General features: G+C 51.9%; 9 protein-coding genes across 9 annotated transcripts; 3 read left to right on the top strand and 6 right to left on the bottom strand.

Annotated features, from left to right (window-relative positions):
- Positions 1 to 803: 803 nt before the first annotated feature.
- EDD37DRAFT_647324 (acyl-CoA N-acyltransferase) lies at positions 804 to 1,343 on the bottom strand (the record flags this gene model as incomplete). The annotated part of the gene is made up of 1 exon (XM_062817853.1): positions 804 to 1,343. The coding sequence occupies one exon, from the start codon at positions 1,341 to 1,343 to the stop codon at positions 804 to 806; it is 540 nt and encodes a 179-aa protein (XP_062673549.1).
- Positions 1,344 to 1,677: 334 nt separating this feature from the next.
- On the top strand, positions 1,678 to 2,931 carry EDD37DRAFT_270245 (transcriptional regulator). Its single transcript, XM_062810950.1, has 2 exons — positions 1,678 to 2,828; positions 2,876 to 2,931. The coding sequence occupies exon 1, from the start codon at positions 1,937 to 1,939 to the stop codon at positions 2,702 to 2,704; it is 768 nt and encodes a 255-aa protein (XP_062673548.1). The 5' UTR covers positions 1,678 to 1,936; the 3' UTR covers positions 2,705 to 2,828; positions 2,876 to 2,931.
- EDD37DRAFT_647322 (major facilitator superfamily domain-containing protein) lies at positions 2,768 to 4,734 on the bottom strand (the record flags this gene model as incomplete). The annotated part of the gene is made up of 5 exons (XM_062817852.1): positions 2,768 to 2,818; positions 2,866 to 2,964; positions 3,017 to 4,058; positions 4,120 to 4,292; positions 4,369 to 4,734. 5 exons carry the CDS (start codon positions 4,732 to 4,734, stop codon positions 2,768 to 2,770), a joined length of 1,731 nt encoding a protein of 576 aa, XP_062673547.1.
- Positions 4,735 to 5,253: 519 nt separating this feature from the next.
- Positions 5,254 to 7,666, bottom strand: EDD37DRAFT_269962 (putative TOS1-like glycosyl hydrolase-domain-containing protein). Its single transcript, XM_062810949.1, has 3 exons — positions 7,208 to 7,666; positions 6,143 to 7,155; positions 5,254 to 6,092 (listed from the first exon to the last, which is right to left on the bottom strand). The coding sequence occupies exons 1-3, from the start codon at positions 7,433 to 7,435 to the stop codon at positions 5,480 to 5,482; spliced, it is 1,854 nt and encodes a 617-aa protein (XP_062673546.1). The 5' UTR covers positions 7,436 to 7,666; the 3' UTR covers positions 5,254 to 5,479.
- Positions 7,667 to 8,347: 681 nt separating this feature from the next.
- On the bottom strand, positions 8,348 to 10,421 carry EDD37DRAFT_622964 (UV radiation resistance protein and autophagy-related subunit 14-domain-containing protein). The gene is made up of 2 exons (XM_062816089.1): positions 9,562 to 10,421; positions 8,348 to 9,509 (listed from the first exon to the last, which is right to left on the bottom strand). Exons 1-2 carry the CDS (start codon positions 10,187 to 10,189, stop codon positions 8,566 to 8,568), a joined length of 1,572 nt encoding a protein of 523 aa, XP_062673545.1. The 5' UTR covers positions 10,190 to 10,421; the 3' UTR covers positions 8,348 to 8,565.
- Positions 10,422 to 10,747: 326 nt separating this feature from the next.
- EDD37DRAFT_647319 (uncharacterized protein) lies at positions 10,748 to 11,627 on the top strand (the record flags this gene model as incomplete). Its single annotated transcript, XM_062817851.1, has 3 exons — positions 10,748 to 11,350; positions 11,401 to 11,524; positions 11,572 to 11,627. The coding sequence occupies 3 exons, from the start codon at positions 10,748 to 10,750 to the stop codon at positions 11,625 to 11,627; spliced, it is 783 nt and encodes a 260-aa protein (XP_062673544.1).
- Positions 11,505 to 13,112, top strand: EDD37DRAFT_269922 (uncharacterized protein). Its single transcript, XM_062810947.1, has 3 exons — positions 11,505 to 11,524; positions 11,580 to 11,922; positions 11,979 to 13,112. The coding sequence occupies exons 2-3, from the start codon at positions 11,828 to 11,830 to the stop codon at positions 12,961 to 12,963; spliced, it is 1,080 nt and encodes a 359-aa protein (XP_062673543.1). The 5' UTR covers positions 11,505 to 11,524; positions 11,580 to 11,827; the 3' UTR covers positions 12,964 to 13,112.
- Positions 13,032 to 14,232, bottom strand: EDD37DRAFT_647317 (aquaporin-like protein; the record flags this gene model as incomplete). Its single annotated transcript, XM_062817850.1, has 2 exons — positions 13,032 to 13,798; positions 13,881 to 14,232. The coding sequence occupies 2 exons, from the start codon at positions 14,230 to 14,232 to the stop codon at positions 13,032 to 13,034; spliced, it is 1,119 nt and encodes a 372-aa protein (XP_062673542.1).
- A 399-nt stretch (positions 14,233 to 14,631) lies between these two features.
- EDD37DRAFT_269953 (RTC4-like domain-containing protein) lies at positions 14,632 to 16,547 on the bottom strand. The gene has a single exon (XM_062810948.1). The coding sequence runs from the start codon at positions 16,395 to 16,397 to the stop codon at positions 14,865 to 14,867; it is 1,533 nt and encodes a 510-aa protein (XP_062673541.1). The 5' UTR covers positions 16,398 to 16,547; the 3' UTR covers positions 14,632 to 14,864.
- Positions 16,548 to 16,567: the final 20 nt, after the last annotated feature.

Here is a 16,567-nt window from a genome sequence, read left to right as displayed (position 1 = left end):
ACAGAGGTCGTTCTTGAGGGTGTATGGGTCCGTCGTAGACCCGTCGCGTTATCCGACGGAAAGGAAAGCTTGGGGCGGTGAATGAAAGGCATCAGTACTCTTGAGCTTTCGTTGGCCGACAACAAGATCGACCCCACGTGGAGGGCCACAGAAGTACTGGGGGTACCGGAATGCGCCCACCTGGCTTCTGATCACCTGCGAGATGTTCCACCGGATGTTGTTGGGTTGAACGTGCCGTTGTCGGTCTTCATGTCGGGAGCAGCCCACTTCATTCCGCTGGGGCATACTAAGCAACCGGTCAAGTCGGGCCTTTAGCCGACGCAAAGTCTGATGCCAAAAACACTGCCTGACTTGAATAGCATTTGCGTGCTGACCCTCCAGATCTTGCGGTAATTGTTTGTTCGCATATACTCCAGTCATGCCACCAACAGTCGGCTGACCTATTCTTCTCGTTGTCCTTTTCATGAGTAGTCAGACAGTGTTCTGGACCTTGATTCGAAGCTGATGACATGCTGATAAGTGATGAATCCCGCGCAATTACCCATGTTTGTGAGATCGGATATATGAATCAGGAATGTGCATGGTAATAACATGCGCCGAGTCGTTGTCACGACCTGACGCCCAGCACCACCATTCGCTTCTCTGTTGGCTTTGCATTCGGACAGGAACAACAGTCCAACCGATGATTTCTCCGCATATGATCCCAGCGTCCATGTGGTAGACTGTATCATTGAGGTTGTCGGGAGATCTGGCTGTCATGCAGCCTCCAAGATGCCGGGCATAGATCCAAAATTCAATAATAATCACAGCTCTTTCAGCATGATAAGACCGGTTTGCACAACCCCGCCAACGACGAAGTCGCGGTCACCAACCAATTCATAGCAGAGCTTCTCGTACACCTTCTGAGCCTTGTGGTTCTCCTCCCACACACCCAACCACATGTACTTGAACCCTTGCTCGCGCGCCATGGCCTCCAACTGCTTAGCCAGGATCTTGCCAACTCCGTAACCCTGGTATGCAGTGCTCACATACAAGCGTTGCAGTTCGACATATCTCTCCAAATGAGCGATGCAAGGTTCGCTTGAGCCACGAGTCAAAAGAGCGAAGCCGACAATGATGCCTTCAGAATTCACGGCAAGGATCAGGTCTTTGTTCGGATCAACAATGTCTTTGGTGAAGGCTTCGACACTGTAAGCTTCATCGAGGTAGGCTTGAAGCTCCTCTGCCGCGAGTGAGTGTCCGTAAGTGACTGTAAATACATGGGCACCGAGGTGGGTGACGTGAGTGGCATCATCAAGTCGAGCCTTACGCGTGGTGATTGGTGACGTGGATGAGGCGGCCATATCCGATGCGAGCTTCATTGACTGTAAGATGATCTTACAGGGGCTGACGAGGCAAAAGATGAGACTACTTATGAAGTCTCATGTTGTGTCGGCGGACACCCGGATCGCAGTCTTGTCATCAGGAAGATTCGAGCACAGATTCAGTCGTTGAAGGGCGTGATGAATAAAGATCTGATAGACCGAAATTGAGTCCGGACTAGAAATCACCCTTCTCGCCCGGGGCCAATTACGCCTAGGCGATTCCGGCTGCGGACCTGGAAGATCCCTATCGAGGCAGGTGCATCCGGCATGCCATTCTTTGCATCTCACGCCTTGCCATTGACAAGTGCCACAGTCAGTTCATCGTTCGACATGATTACGAACAACTCTACACATTTGTCTTTCTCGTAAATGAGCAGTTCCGATCAGATATAAGTCCTTTCACCAGGAAGGAAAAGGAAGGATAAAGGCAGCAGTCAACGGGCAACTCCGAACTAAATACTCCCAACAACCACGACTGTTCTGCCAATTCGTACCGTCACGCAGACTGTCAAAGACACTCTCATTTGCTACTAGAGCCGTTCCATCACCACTACGAAGTCAGGTCACTCACCATGTACCTCCGCGCTGCTCACGCAGAGCTGCACATCCCCAGCCTACGCAGCTTCATTCGCCAAAACCCTCTAGGCCTGCTGATCACCGCTCTCCCATCATCAAACTTCCCGACAATTCAGTGCACGCATCTTCCCTGGCTACTCGATATCAACGACGAATCCAGCGAGACTGAGCTCGGCATACTCCGTGGCCACATGGCCAAGCCCAATCCGCACTGCAAAGCCATGACTGAAGCCGTTCAAGGGTCCTGTCCTATAACCGGAGGCCTCACACAGGAGGTCTCGGTCATTTTCAACGGACCAGCACACCACTATGTGACGCCGAAATTTTACACAGAGACAAAGCCGAGCACCGGCAAAGTTGTGCCCACGTGGAATTACTCCGCCGTTCAAGCATACGGGATGGCGACGATTCTTTATGACTCCAACAACCCCGAAACTGGCGAATTTCTCCAGAGACAGATCAGTGACCTTTCCTATCACGCTGAGACCAACATCATGGGGTATACAGGGGGCGACAAGCTCAAGCCGTGGAGTGTCACGGATGCTCCGGAACGATACGTCGACCTGCTGAAGAAGAATATCATTGGCATTTCCATTGAGGTTACCCGCTTAGAAGGCAAGTACAAAATGAGCCAAGAGCTGGGAAAGGGGGATCGGGAAGGCGTCATCAAAGGCTTCCAGGCCTTGCATACAGACGAGGGTAATGTGATCGCCACAACAGTAGAGGAGAGAGGCGCTTTGAAAGAGGCACAGACACGTGCTTGAATGAGTCCAGGGCATGGCGTGTCAGTCGACGCTTTTGCGATCCTGTCTGCTCACAACGCTCAATCACACATCATGCCTGGCGTTTTTGCTCATATGCCGGATCTTGACACCATACTATGTCTTGGTCAGTATAGTGCTGGGTGCTCGGGTGTCCGGCTCACCTTGTAAAAGATATAAGGGAGAGGCATAAAGCATACCGCAATGCCTGCGAGCAGCGAGTTACCAGGCGCTATCCCCAGACGATCGAACAGTTGTCGCGCCTTTCGGACATTCAAGTCAGCTCACAACCCGAGGAACAAATGACTTACTTACAAAAAGTGGAAAAATGGCACCAAACAACGCTCTGAACAGCGCATTCCCCGCGAATATCGAGGCAGCATACTTGGGATACGCAATTCCCAGAAAATTCAACACCGGATTGAACAGCGTGATGATGCCGATGGTGAAGAAACTTGAACCGACAATGGGCACAATCCAATGTACACTCTTCCGAGCAGACCATCCATACCAGAACAGGCAGATGGGTAGTGACGCCGCGCCAAAAAATGCTGGTGGGAGGACCATTTCGGGTTTGAACGTCAGCTGTGAAATCTTTGGAGCGATCCCATGTCTGATCCATAACAGGAAAAGAGGCAGCGTGACGAGACCGCCGACAAAGATGCCCAGAAAAGCAAGTCCCTGCTCTTGCGTGTCGAAACCATACACTCCGCCAAAAACTAAAGGAAACGACTCGAACCAGGTGAAAAGTACTCCATAGAGGAGCGCCGTATACAAATCCAACAGAAACACAATGGGTTCGGAGAACGTGAGCGTGAACGCCCGGCTGAGCACAATCAAATCGTCTCTCAGTGTGAGATGAGCAGCGTCGATCTCAGACTGGCTCTTTAGGCGTGTGTCGCCCGTGGCTTCCCTTAATCTCTTCGCCCGTTTGTACAGGATCTTGGCGGCACTGGTCTCGGGCATCAGGAAGAACAGCATTACTGCCGCAACCGCGCAAAGCCATGTAAACGTCCAGATGCTCCAGCGAAAGCCTTTCGCAGGAGCGACGAACCCTCCTAGAATCGGGCCGAACACCGGACCACATATTCCGCAGGCACCCCAGATGGCGATACCGTACGCTACTCTGGCAGGAGCGTACATGTCTGCGATTGTGGCTCCGCCTGTCGCGAGAGCAGGACTGCCCAGGAAGCCGGTAATGTAGCGAAAGACGAGAAACATGGGCATATTGACGGCGTGGCCGGTCGGGAGTTGAAGCAGGACGAAGAACAGGAATGTCCAGAAATATATCCCGCTGCGGCCGATGGTGGGCATTTCGGACAGTGGTGAGAGGAGCATGGGCCCGGTTCCGTATCCTCTAAACGTACCGAAAGGTCAGTGTTGGCCATGGGAGATTGCCTGCTGGCAAGGGTACGTACAGTGTGAACAGCGAAAGACCCAGTGTCGCCACAGTCTCGCTGACGCCAAAGTCTGCCATGATACTCGGTTCGCCTGGAGTGTAGATCGAACTTCCGATGTAAAAAGCGAAATTGAGGACGCAGATCTGGGACGTCACGAGTAGTTTCCAGTTGCTGGACCAGGTTTGCGGATTCTGTCGTGCATAATGTGGTGTTAGCTACGATATACTTCTCCAGCGTGCGGGTAGGAATAAGGCGGGAAGTTCGTACCTCTGGATCATCAGGCCCGTACCAATCTACCAGGTAAACATCCTTTCCATCCTCGACGACATGATTCATATCCGCATCGTTGCCATCGCCTGAGTCGAGGTTGTTGGTTGCCGAGAAGGTATGTGTGGGCAAGGGCTGCTCCTGGTCCTTTGCTTCCGCTGCTTCGTCATCCGCATCATCACCAGAAGCCTGTGCCTGTGCATGTGCACTTACACCCATGTTGTCATTGCGTGACAGGGCGCTCTGCCATAGCGATGGGTCGACTTCATCTGGGTATCGAAGATACGTGTTGCAAGATAGAAAGCGAACGAGGTGTCCGAACTGTGTGTCGCGGAGCTGGGTGTATGTACTTGGAGTCTTAGTCATGATGTTAGGCAGTATAACTTGATTCGCGACGGAGCCTGATGGATAGCCTGGAACCTGACTTCAATCTCGACTTCGCTGGGAAGCGTTAAGGGTACTTATAGTATTCCATGATATGAGAGGATGGGTCCTCCATGGGTACTAGCAAAGGGGTAAGAAGGACTCATGGCGAATCAGCATAGGGGAGAGGGAGAGCGAAAAGCTATGGACCGTATAGCGGACTTTGGCACGTCCGTCCGAACTTACGCTTGTTAAGGCCCCTTCATGTTGCGATGCATTGTCAGTAGTTTAGCTGTATCCCAGAAATGGTGTGAAAGCTGGGATTCAAGAATGGGTTGTGTTGTGACGCAGAAGATTTGCGCGGCGTCGGCGACTTCCTGTTCGGGTTTAGTGCTGTGCCTGACATGATATTCAAGATCAAGATCGGAACAATAGCGTCGACGGCGATTACCTCGGTGGGTATGGATTGTCAATGGTAGCCTGGCGCCACTTTTCACACCAACCGTGGTCCATATCTTATGGTCAGAAGTTAGAACTGTCACATTATCGTCTATCAAGCCCGGTTTGCTCCACCTCTGATTTACCTGGGTATCTATCGACGAAGAGAAACAATCATTATCTTCAAGCATTATTTTCGTCGTCATCAATCATTCAACGTGAGTTTCCTTGCAACCATGCCCCCTTCCAACTCCAAGACGAAAAGAATGCCCACATAACGCCTTGCTGTACCAAATCAAGCTGAAGAAGATCAGCCAGGCAAAGCCGTCGTAATGCTCTCGCTCGAAGATACCGAGCTCAGGTATCCTTCAACGGTAGATTCGGTGATGCTGCTGTCGAAGGTCGTACTATCATCCAGAACGATGATGTGTGCGGTACCGGTACTCCCGTCAAGCCAGACCGCAGCCTTCATCGTCCCACTGGTCGGTCGTGCAAAGTAATCCGAGTCGCCCAGGGAGTCGACACCGTGCCATGTTGACTTGGCCTTCTCATCGCCAGAGTCCAAGACCTCGAAGATGTCGAATTCGCCGCACCCGGATTCCCAGCAAGAACAGTTGCCGTATTGTTCGGTGCGTGGGATCAGAGCGTTGAGCATCCAGACGGCAGGCATGTCGGCGTTGAACCCAGTCTTGCCGGAGAGAGGCATCTCGAACTCAAGTAGGAAGAGCTTGGATGCGCCGTCAAACCCGTGGTAAGCAACAGTGCCGTTCCTGTAGTACCCGCATGTCCCGTCATCACAGCTCGCGTCGGTCATGATGACGAATTCGCTATCATCGCCCACCAGGACATCTGCGAGTGTGGTTGGGCTAGAAACACCTTCGCTGTTGTCCGAGGAAGCATAGGAGAGCGAGTTGCCCCATGTACTGTGAAACTGTTAGCATTTTGTACATCTGGACGAGAATGGGGAACTTACTCATCAAAAACGCCCGAACCTTCTCCTCCATCGTGGTTGAGGAAGACAAGTCCGGTTGCCGTACCTGCTTCGGCGTCGTAGTATGCTTGGCGACTCCATGACCCAGAACCAGCACTGCTGGTGGTGGCTGCTGAAGAGGCAGTTGAGGAAGAGCTGGCTGTTGTTGCAGTCGAGGAAGCTTCGATTGGGGACGCACTCGAGGAGGTCTCGGCTGTTGTTGCAGCTGTGGCAGCTTCGGTTGAGGATGCACTCGACGAGGAACCTGCTGAAGAGCCACTCGAGGTGGCTTCGGATGAGGCAGCACTCGACGAGGAGACCGTGGCTGTCGCGGCCGCCGCTGAGGACGAAGCTTCGGTGGATGCAGCAACTGAAGAAGTCTCTGTTGTCGTGGAATCAACCAGAGACGAAGACGTCAAAGTCACAGTTGCAAACGTAGTACTGGTCGTGGACGAAGCCGCTACAGTCTCGGTCTCGACAGATGAGCTGGCTGAAGTTGCTGCGACGGCCGATGTGGCTGCTTGAGCCTCAGATGATGAACTGGTCGCAGTTGCAGCAACAGCGGATGCAGCTTGAGAGCTCGAAACAACGGTCTGGAATGAGGTTGCTGTTGTGCCATCATAGCTGCTGGTATAGGAGACAACTTTTCCATCAACCGTCGCTGTCACCCAAACCACAGTAGTTGTGGTCTCCGTCATCGTCTCATCTTGACCGTTCCACTGGGTCGTCCAGCTGACAGCTTTTCCATCGATGGTAGCATCGGTCCAGTCCACTCCGCGTTTCTCGACAATAGTTGCCGGCTCCGCTTGAGCACTTTGAGCGCGTTTCTCGACGATAGTTGCCGGCTCAGCTTGAGCACTTTGAGCTTTCTTTTGTTGACGATGAAGACTTTGGTGCGCATATCTTCCGACGTGTGGAGGGGGGTGTTGTGAGCGCTTCGATTTTGACGAACTCGAATCCAACGTGTAGAAGGCAAATTGCTTCAGTCTAAACGGGCCTCGAAAGTGCCATGATACCTACGAAAAGTGTCAGTCAAGGTCCGTCTGTGAGGGTCTACGGAATGCTTACCTCCGAGTCAAATGGCGCCATGCCGCCCGAGTAGTCGACCGTCGAGAAGTCACACTGGCCCGAGTCGCCCATATATGTGACTTCCTGATACTGACCAGCAGTACCAAAGTTGGTATATGAGATGGCGTCCACTTGGCTGCAGTAGTAGTTGCCGTCATCTTCTGTGCAGTCTGCTGCGACTGTACCGGCAGCCGCCAGCAGTGCGCTGGCTATTAAGGTGTATTTCATGGTGAGTGTGTTGATGCTCGATATATACCTTGTCTATTGGTATGATTTTCGTGCTTTGGTGGTCTCACAAATCAGTGGAGGTCAGAGTCCAACACGAAGAGGCGTCGAACGATCGTGTTTTATTATCTTATTGTCCGTTTGTCAAAGAGTAAACGGGCGGATGTGGCCCTTTTAGTGACTCCCTTAAGGCGGTCACACCAACGCAGTCCATGCTCTCGTTCGCAGTGCCTACGAACGCATGGCTGGGCGAGACGTAAGCGGCACAAGCCATTGACGGAGTAAGTGGGCAGTGAATGGGTGAATGAAAATCCATCGTTAAGGTGCGGCAGTTTCGTCGGCGCAAACCAGACCGAAAACGAGTGAGCGAACAAAGGCTGGCCCTCGGAGAGCCGCGTGGCACTGGAAGTCGAGTCATCTTGTGAGGATCGTGATGAGGGACGAAGAGGACGTGATATAGAATGATCAAAGCGGCGGTGGTCGAGGCACAAGGCTTTGTCTAAGGCAGTGATCTGATTGGTTGAGTGGCACAAGGCTCGGACCTTGAGAACAAACAGTGGTGGATTGGGGCACAGATACCTTGTCGGAAGAGCTTTCCCAGCCTCGGATCACGGTCACCTCGACCAGCCTCAGCGTCCAAAATCCTCCTTGAGTTTTGCGTGATCGCTGCGTCTCAGGTAGGCACCTTGAGCATTGACTGCTTTGCTCAGGACCAGCCCCTCGGGTCCAACGTTGGGGGAAATGGTGATGCCGCATCGTCACCCTTCCACCTTAAAAACACCCTGTCTTTTTTTCTCGCAGGTCGCGGGCAGGGAAGCAGCACTCCCCATCTGCAAAATGACTGTATGGAGCGCTCCAGTGCCATGCGCTAAGGGGACGATTTTCTTCCGAGGAGAACACCACTTGCATGACAGTAAATCGGAGACTTGAAGACTTGAAGGGTGTCCTTGATAACAAGTGCCATTGGCACGGACGTGCGCCAGCCTCGTAAAGCACAGACTCTGGGGTATCTAAAAACACTAAAAAACAGGCCGCCGAAAGCCGCGTTCCAGCCTCGCGTTGGGCCAGGCATGCTCCCAAACTCCAACTATGCCTCCTATGTCATCGTTTCATGATCATAATACACGCCCTGTTTACGGCTTGTCTCGGCTCTTAACCTTGGTCCAACCGCTCGTGCCCTTGGCCTTGACATCCTCCTCACCACCAGCCACCTTGTTGGCGGTCATAATACTTCTTGAGTCGTCGTAATCCTTTCCATCCATTGCACGAGTCTTGATCAGGACGGCGTCGTCCATTTTCTCTCCACCATCATCCCACTCACCCTCGTCCAAGAGTTCCCACTCGGCATTGTTCATCTCGCCGAGGAGATGCTTCTTCAATGGGTCGCCGACCATGGTATGCTTGTTCAAACGCCAGTAGCGAACTGGGTTGTCTCCAGCAGATGAGGCAGCGCCGAGGAAGGTATGTGCCGAGGTGTGAGATCCGGTACCGAGTCGACCGACGAGCATGTTGCTATCAGTAGCAGGAGTCGAGGTGCTCTGGGAACGGTGTTGGCGGATTTGCAGATCTCGTTCAGTGAGGATGCGGAACGTAGCAGCTGACTGTGGTGGGGCGAGGATCAACTGATACAAGTTTCGACCAATATCGCAGACATCTTCCCATGTTTCTGTGCCTTGAACGAAGCCTTGAGTGCGAGAAAGCCAGGCAATATCCCAAGCAAGAAGAGAGATGCCTTCCAAGAAGAAACTGAATGCGAGTGACTCTTTCTTGGCGAATTGAGCGACGACCTCATTGTGGTCGAAAGAGCCGAAGTACAATGGACGTGGACGAGGAAATGAGCTGAGCTCGACGCGAGACGCACTCGGGCTGCTTGGGGCTGAAAGACTTGATCCGGAGCCAGGAAATGCAGTACGTGTTCCAAAGTAAGAGGTAAGAGGAGCATTGATCGTCGGAAGTGGATAATCGCGATGCGGGAGAGTGATCTCGGCCGGTAATCTGACTCCAAGATAGAAAGCGCATAGAACGACAAGACGAGCAGTGCTGTCGAGGGCTGCAGTAAGATCGGTGCATCGCATGTCTAGATAGGCCAGTCAGTAGTACTCCGGCACCCCATACGTTAGTTCACTCACTGTTGATGTCCTTGAGATCTGGTAGAGGAAGACCTGCAACGAAGTAACGATCCTTAACCGTGCCCTCCTTGGTCTTCTTCTTGCTGTGTTGCAGGCGCAACAACGAAGCAGCCTCACGACAAAGAGTCGCTTTGGCGTCGATGACCTTGGTATGGATAGCATCGTGATCGGCTTTGAGTTTGGCAGTGGCTTCCTTCAGCTGTTCCAACTTCTGTTGTTGGCCCTTCTTTTCAGCTCGTTTCGCTGCAAGGAGATTGGCTTTTCTTGCATCGAGGTTTTCTCGCATCTCCTTCACTTTTGCTTTCTTCAACTCCACTTCCTTCTTGACAATTGTAGTTTGACGTTCGATCTCTGCGGTTTCATCGATGATCTGTTGGAGTTCACTAATGTCCACCTGGCTGTGATATGCAGTGCGCAGGATCTGAAGTTCATCGTTGAGTGCCTCGGCTGGTTCTTCTTCTGCAGTAATGGCTTCAACTTGCTTTCCCAGTTCTTCTTTCTCCATCAACACTCTTGCCAGTTCCAGTCTCACACCGTAGAGCATGTTGCGCACGCATGAAGGGCAGTGTGGACCATCCTCTTGAGTGAGGGATTTGGTACACACACCGCAACAAACACCGTAGTCCATCTTGCGTGGTTGACCGTGTAAAGCGATACGAATGTAGTCTTCGTCAAGGGTTCTGGGGTTGTCAATATCTAGGGGACGTTCGACCTCGTGTTCTGAGACTGTCTCGTGGACATCCTCATCCAGCGAGTGCGGGCTGGACTTAGATCTGCTGTCATGTTGTTAGACCTTGTACCAATCGCGGAAACTGTGCACCAAAGCACAATCATGGAGACGTCGTTGTCATTGCTTGTCTCTCAACGATAACAAAGGAAATAGGCCTTGTACATACCTGTCTGACGGCGTTGATTCGGTGGTGGATCTGTCAAGTCTGGGCGGCGCCATGATGACGAAATTGGCCCTGCCTTTCAACTTGAGCACGTGAGACCGCGTTCAGCCGAAGATGAGCCGAGATAGCGCTAGTCGTAAAGAAGACAAGCGTGAGGAAGCGCGTTATCAACCGAAGAATAGCCGGGATAGAATCACTTCAACACCATGATTTGGGATACTCTTTGTTGACCAAGTCACGCAACGAATTCTTGTATGAGTCGTGTCCTACCAATTTGAATATATAAATCAAATATGGACTTTCACAATGATGTCGCCAAGACGCCGTCTGCTACCCCTCGTTCGCGATCGGAGAACGCAGACATCAATATGGCCACGGCAGCACATTCTTCTCCATTGCCAATTCATACCCAAGCCCATAAACAAACTCCGTCCATAAGCAGAAAAAGAACAAACGAACAAGTCTACCAACCAGTCGAACAGCCAAGACCGTCTCCCACAGCATCAAGATTCCAAATACCTGCCAATACAGGACCAAATGTGGAAAGCCAGCACGAGCTCTTTGAAACAGAGCGAGATCATGACAATGAGCACTCTAGACAAGAAACGTTGTCAACTCAAGCAGACTCTAGCAACCAGCGAGACGCCGCCACCCAGCCAACGACAACTAATCCCCCACATACCAGCAACCAAGGCTTCGTCCGCGGAATCCAAGCATACCAGCAACGGCTAGAACTGGACTTTCAAGAATTCGAGCACTCCTTGACTGAGAGAGAGAAGAGTGCCGAGCTGACCTCGATCGATTGGGATGAGCTAGAGACGCGCTACAACGACGAGATTCAACCAAAGATCGACGCTGAACAAGACATCATGAAGGAGTTTACTGCTCGTTTCCAGGTATGCTCCAATATACATGGTCTCTACCGGCCACTGATCTAGTGCATTAGCAATTCATGCTGTACATGCAAGTGTCCAACGACCACGAGTCAGAGCGAGCTGTCAAAAGATTAAGAACTCGTGTTGCGCTTGCCCAGAATGCTGAGAATTCTCTTGCCGACAAGCAAGCCCACCGTAAGTTGTGGCCCAATTCTGACGGACCATGTTAACACAGCTTACAGATGCAAAGGTCCTTCAAGCATTTCAAAGTGCAATGGCGCTCCTGGCAAATCCATAATGGATCTTGTCTGGGAAAAGTTGACAATCATATGGGAATTGTGGCAGGGCAATTGAAGTGGAAGAGCCGAGGCTTTGACGTCATTTGAATGACGGACATTCATGAAGACTGCGAACACCACACGGCTTGTGCACTTTTCGACCTCATGTACCTGGTACTCTGGAACCCACGAATAATGGCTGTATGACTCAACGACGGTAATGTCGAACAATGCTCCCAGCTCGAACGCTGATGAAGATCTACTCTCACGTCTCAATGCCCTAAAAACGTCCACCGTTTCGTTTGACCAGACAAAGTAGGCCGTACCAAATCGACTGACCACCACAGGGACTAGTAGACTGATTATCACAGCTTTCGGACCCCTCCAGGAACGAAACCGCAAGCCTCCCTCCCACCGAATCCTGCCAGAGCTCTTCACTCGGATCTTCTGACGAGATGGAAGTCTCTTGGGGGATCCGCTTCTACAAGTGCAATTGAGCCCGCAAACTCAACGGAAAAAGCAGAAGATGAGAAAACTGTTGAGGAACTCCTGGCTGATCTTGGACCATCTGATACTTGGGGTGTCGGCAAAAGCGAAGAAGACCAAGTGAAGGAGTTGCTGCAATCAGCAACGGCTGCACTGAGTGTCGCTCACGAACGAAACGGAAAATCGACCGAAGAAAAAGGGGGAGACGACGTGGAGAAGTCGTCCGCAACAACCAAACTACCTGCTGTCGACATTTCGGTCTTTCAACCTAAACCCGACTCTGAAGAGGAGGAAAAGATAGACGACAAGACCAAAGACACTCTTGATCACGAGGCTGACGAATTATTGGCGAGAATACTGGACGAAGTTGAACACGAGCCTCCTGAGCCGGAACAGGAGCGTGCAGATGGTTCAGACGAAGAAGATGAGATTGAAGATGTAGTCACCTCGACTGGACATCTAACGCTATCCCTGGATCTTCCTAGTACGCCTTCAAAGCTTCCTGATCCCGTCCAACCTCAAGCTAAGCCCGAACCCGCCGACGACGATGATCTAGCGTCGCGATTTGCCGGGTTTGCACTGCCTTCGGTCCCGACAACCATGAAATCTACAAGCACCTCAAAGTCTAGTACGAAACCATCCCCGGGTTACACGGACGAAGACATCGACTCATGGTGCATAATTTGCAACGACGATGCCACACTACGATGTATAGGCTGCGACGGAGACCTCTACTGTGCCAACTGCTGGATGGAAGGCCACAGGGGTGAGGATGCTGGTCTCGAAGAACGAACACACAAGGCTGTTCAATTCGTCAAGGGTGGTGGAATGAAGAAGCAACCTAAAAGGAGGGTCAAGATGGGTGCTTGAAGCCCATGTGCTGACCAGGTGGTAAGGTAGCTCAAATTCCTCCAGCCACGGAAAGCAAAAATTCCGGTTCACACAGTCTCGCCGACACTTCTCTTCTCGTCCACCTCCTCGACTACCATCATTTCCGGCGCACGTGGCTGCACCGACCCCGGTGGCACAACGAAGTAGATGATGCCATGGAGGATGCTCGCACCCAATGGACCGATCCAATGAATCCAATGCCATCCCGGAAAACGACTACCGACAAACGCACCAAAACACCTCGCCGGATTTAAACCTGCACCGCCACTTCCCGGCATGGAGAACGAAAAGCACAACGCACACGCTCCTGCAGACAGGCCAACCAAGATCGGAGCCAGCGCGGGTCCAAAGATACCCTTCTGCCGTGGATCCAACCCGACCCCAAATGCCATGACTATAAGCAGCAAACTCCCAACAAACTCGATCACAAATTGCGACGACACCCGCGCGCCAGCATCCGTGAACAGGAAACACCCACCGACCTTGAAGTATCGTGTTCCCGCCGCCGCACGCAGCAACAGTCCCGCCAACGCACCTCCCCCAGTCTGCGCGGCCAAGTACAGAACTAGACGCGGAAAGGTAGCGAGGCGGGCGAAGAACGTGGCAAACGTGATCAAAGGGTTGAAATGCGCTCCAGATATGGCACCGAAGCAGAAGATCAGAATGGAGATAATGATGGTGTTGATGCACGACGCGACCAGTGGACCAAGGAAGGTCACCGTGCCGAATGCACCCGTAGTAAGCGACGGTTGTGGAGGTGGGTGACCAGGCGAGAGGCTATTGTATGTGCTCCCAAAGACGAGGATCATTGTTCCTGAGCATACACGCAGCCAGGTTAGCCAGACATTCATTGACTAGGCCAAACTTTCAGCAAGAGGTTTGGGGCAAGGCCTTACCAAAACACTCGCACACAGCTGCCTTGTACAGATCCACCTCCCTGAAGCCGTTGAAGTCGAACATTTCGCGCAAGTTCAAGTTCGGTGCCGCATCGGGCACTTTCTTGAGCAGCGCCGCATTCGCCGGGTCGAATCGGTCGAGCACGAAGCTCTGGTTGCCGCCCAGACGGCCAGCGAAGGGCGCCATGCCACCGCTTTCTGCCTGGCGCCGTCGTGCCGATGGATTGGGCTGAAGGGCTGTGCGAGCGGCGCTCGTGTCACTGTTCGGTGGATCCGGACAGTTGGGGAGAGAGTTGTACGAGCGTAGTGGAGGTTTGGAGGTTGACGATGTGTTTTGATCGCGGTGCTCCATCGTACTTTATATGGTCTATAGTGTCTTGGGGCCTTAAAGCTCGTCCAGCTCCCTGTAGCTTTCGTGCTGAGTGGTTGATGCACTGACCTCGAACGGGCCTTTGCCGAATTGTCACGAATCTAGTCTGGTAGTCTCAAATCAACTGCAAATTCTGCTACCAACAATCGACCTGAGATGAGACGAATCTAAGACTGAACAGACGATGCAAGCATTCAACGACAAGGGAAGGTAGCTAAATCATTCAATGCTTAGGCAAGCCACTCCTAACATTGTATAGGGTACATCTAACGAGGTGGGTGGCCGCTGAATCAGCAACACTCCCCAGGATCAGTCATCTTGTCAAGGGTGTTTTCCGTAAACGAATCAGGCCTCCGAGGCTGAGATCTGGCAAAAAGGCATGGTAGTGCAAACCTCGTGGCATTTGAACTTGAACTCGCATATATTTTCGTATAAGCCCCCATGTATGCTGATCAACTATGAGGTTATCCATAGGACATCTCTCAGGTGATCTCCACAATATTTGCCGGCCTAAGTATGTTTCAAAAAGGTATTTATACACATTATTCCGACGGATATAGACCATAGAAAATCGTGAACTGCAATGCCAGCTCAACAACAAGGCTTCAAAAGCCTCAATCACCATCCTCCCTCTCGAGACGCTCATCATCGGGACTTAACAAATCGCCAATGGTTGTGCTCTCTTCAAGAATCTTCCTTCCCTCGGTTTCTTGGTCCGGTTCCAGTTTCATGTCTTTCATGACCAGCTGCAAGGTCAACTCTGGCACTAGTACCGCACTGAGGTATCCACCAACACCTGCCGCTCGAAGGACGGAGTCCGACTGCAGGGCCTTATTCAGAGTGTCTGTAAGCGATTGTGTAATCGCAGTGACCATGATTCGAGCTCCTTTAGGACCGTAGTATCCCTGCTTGGCCACATCGACTATCCCGTGATTGAGGTATTTGTGGATTGTCTTTCGGTTCCCTCTTGCAGCTTTGATGCGTCTGTCAAGTTCGTCGAGGTAGAAACTTGGCTTTTGTCGATTTATGATCTCCTTCAGTAGGGGTAACAGGTCGGGTACACGAGTCTCTTCCAATTCCTTCCAGTTGATGTCGGGGAAGCCACGCCTGCGCCATAGCTCTTCCGCATCGACTAGTTGATGTTGGGTGCAGAAATTTTGCTGTTGCTTGAACGATAGTGATTGCAGATTGTCAGGAACAAATAACGACATGGAGTCTTTCACCGGCTTCTGACACACTGGACAACAGGTGTCTGCATCAGTCGGCTCAAATACCTCGAGAAGCTCCGCCTGGTTTTCCAGGATGAACATAGAGTCCGCGGAGGATAGAGATGACGTTGAACCTGCTCTTTTCCGCTGTAGCTTGTCGGGCGAGAGCGGGGCGTCAAAAATTGAAGCGGCGTCTGTTGCTGAAGTTGCTGCAGAGGATGTGATATCTGGCAGCACGGGTATACGGAACCCTGTACCTTTTCGTACCGGTAATGCTTCCGGCAAATCTGCAATATCTAGATTGTCTTTCAATTTGGGCACGCCTCGTCCCACTCGCTTTTCAGGTAACGCAGCTATACCACGGAACTCGTCTTTGGTGTCGGGGCCAGTGTCATGCTTTTGTACCTCGTCATATGCGACGAAACCTTGCTCGACACCTATCTTCTGATTCCTTGGCTCAATCGTCTCAGGTTTCCGGAAGCTGCGGTTACCATATGTCTGTTGTAGTTTTCTCTTCTGTGAGCTCTTGAACTTGGGTTCAAGGAATAGATCAGCCATCGCATCTGCTTCCGGTACGGGCGGTATCTCGAGACTAGGTTCGTCTGCGAGACCTTTCCTCCTTTTCGACCTAGAGGCAGCAGCTGTGCTTGAGGGACGTTTCAGAGAGGTACGGCTGTTCGTGGAGGTCTTTGTAGGTTTTTCGGTGAGATCAAACCCCTCTTCGTCGCTGCTTCCTTGTGGTGGGCCATATACCGCAAAGTCATCCTGCCCCTGCGTACTGGACTTCATTGCTGCACGTGCCACCGATGGCGCTTCGTTTGCGGCAAGAGCAGATGCGAGTTCGGTTTGTCGCCCGAGAACGACTCTTAGCAAGTTCGGGCCTCGATAGTTTCTCGTGGTCAGGTACGTTCTTGAAAAGCTGGCATTTGATCTGTTCATAAGATCGTCATTGACATGATAGTATAAGGTCAGGTTGAGAAAGATTAGACTCTGACATGTACTCAAAGCAGTGTACAAATCGCCTTGTATGACAATCACAGACAATGGAATGGTTGATGACTACGAGATTAACTGCGGAGTCGTGTGATGTGTAACGCGTCGCGAGCAGC

Source organism: Exophiala viscosa (genome assembly GCF_022695815.1).
Source record: "Exophiala viscosa unplaced genomic scaffold EDD37scaffold_2, whole genome shotgun sequence".
NCBI classification, from domain to species: domain Eukaryota; kingdom Fungi; phylum Ascomycota; class Eurotiomycetes; order Chaetothyriales; family Herpotrichiellaceae; genus Exophiala; species Exophiala viscosa.
Note: the sequence above shows the minus strand (reverse complement) of the source record. Positions and strands in the feature narration are given on the sequence as shown.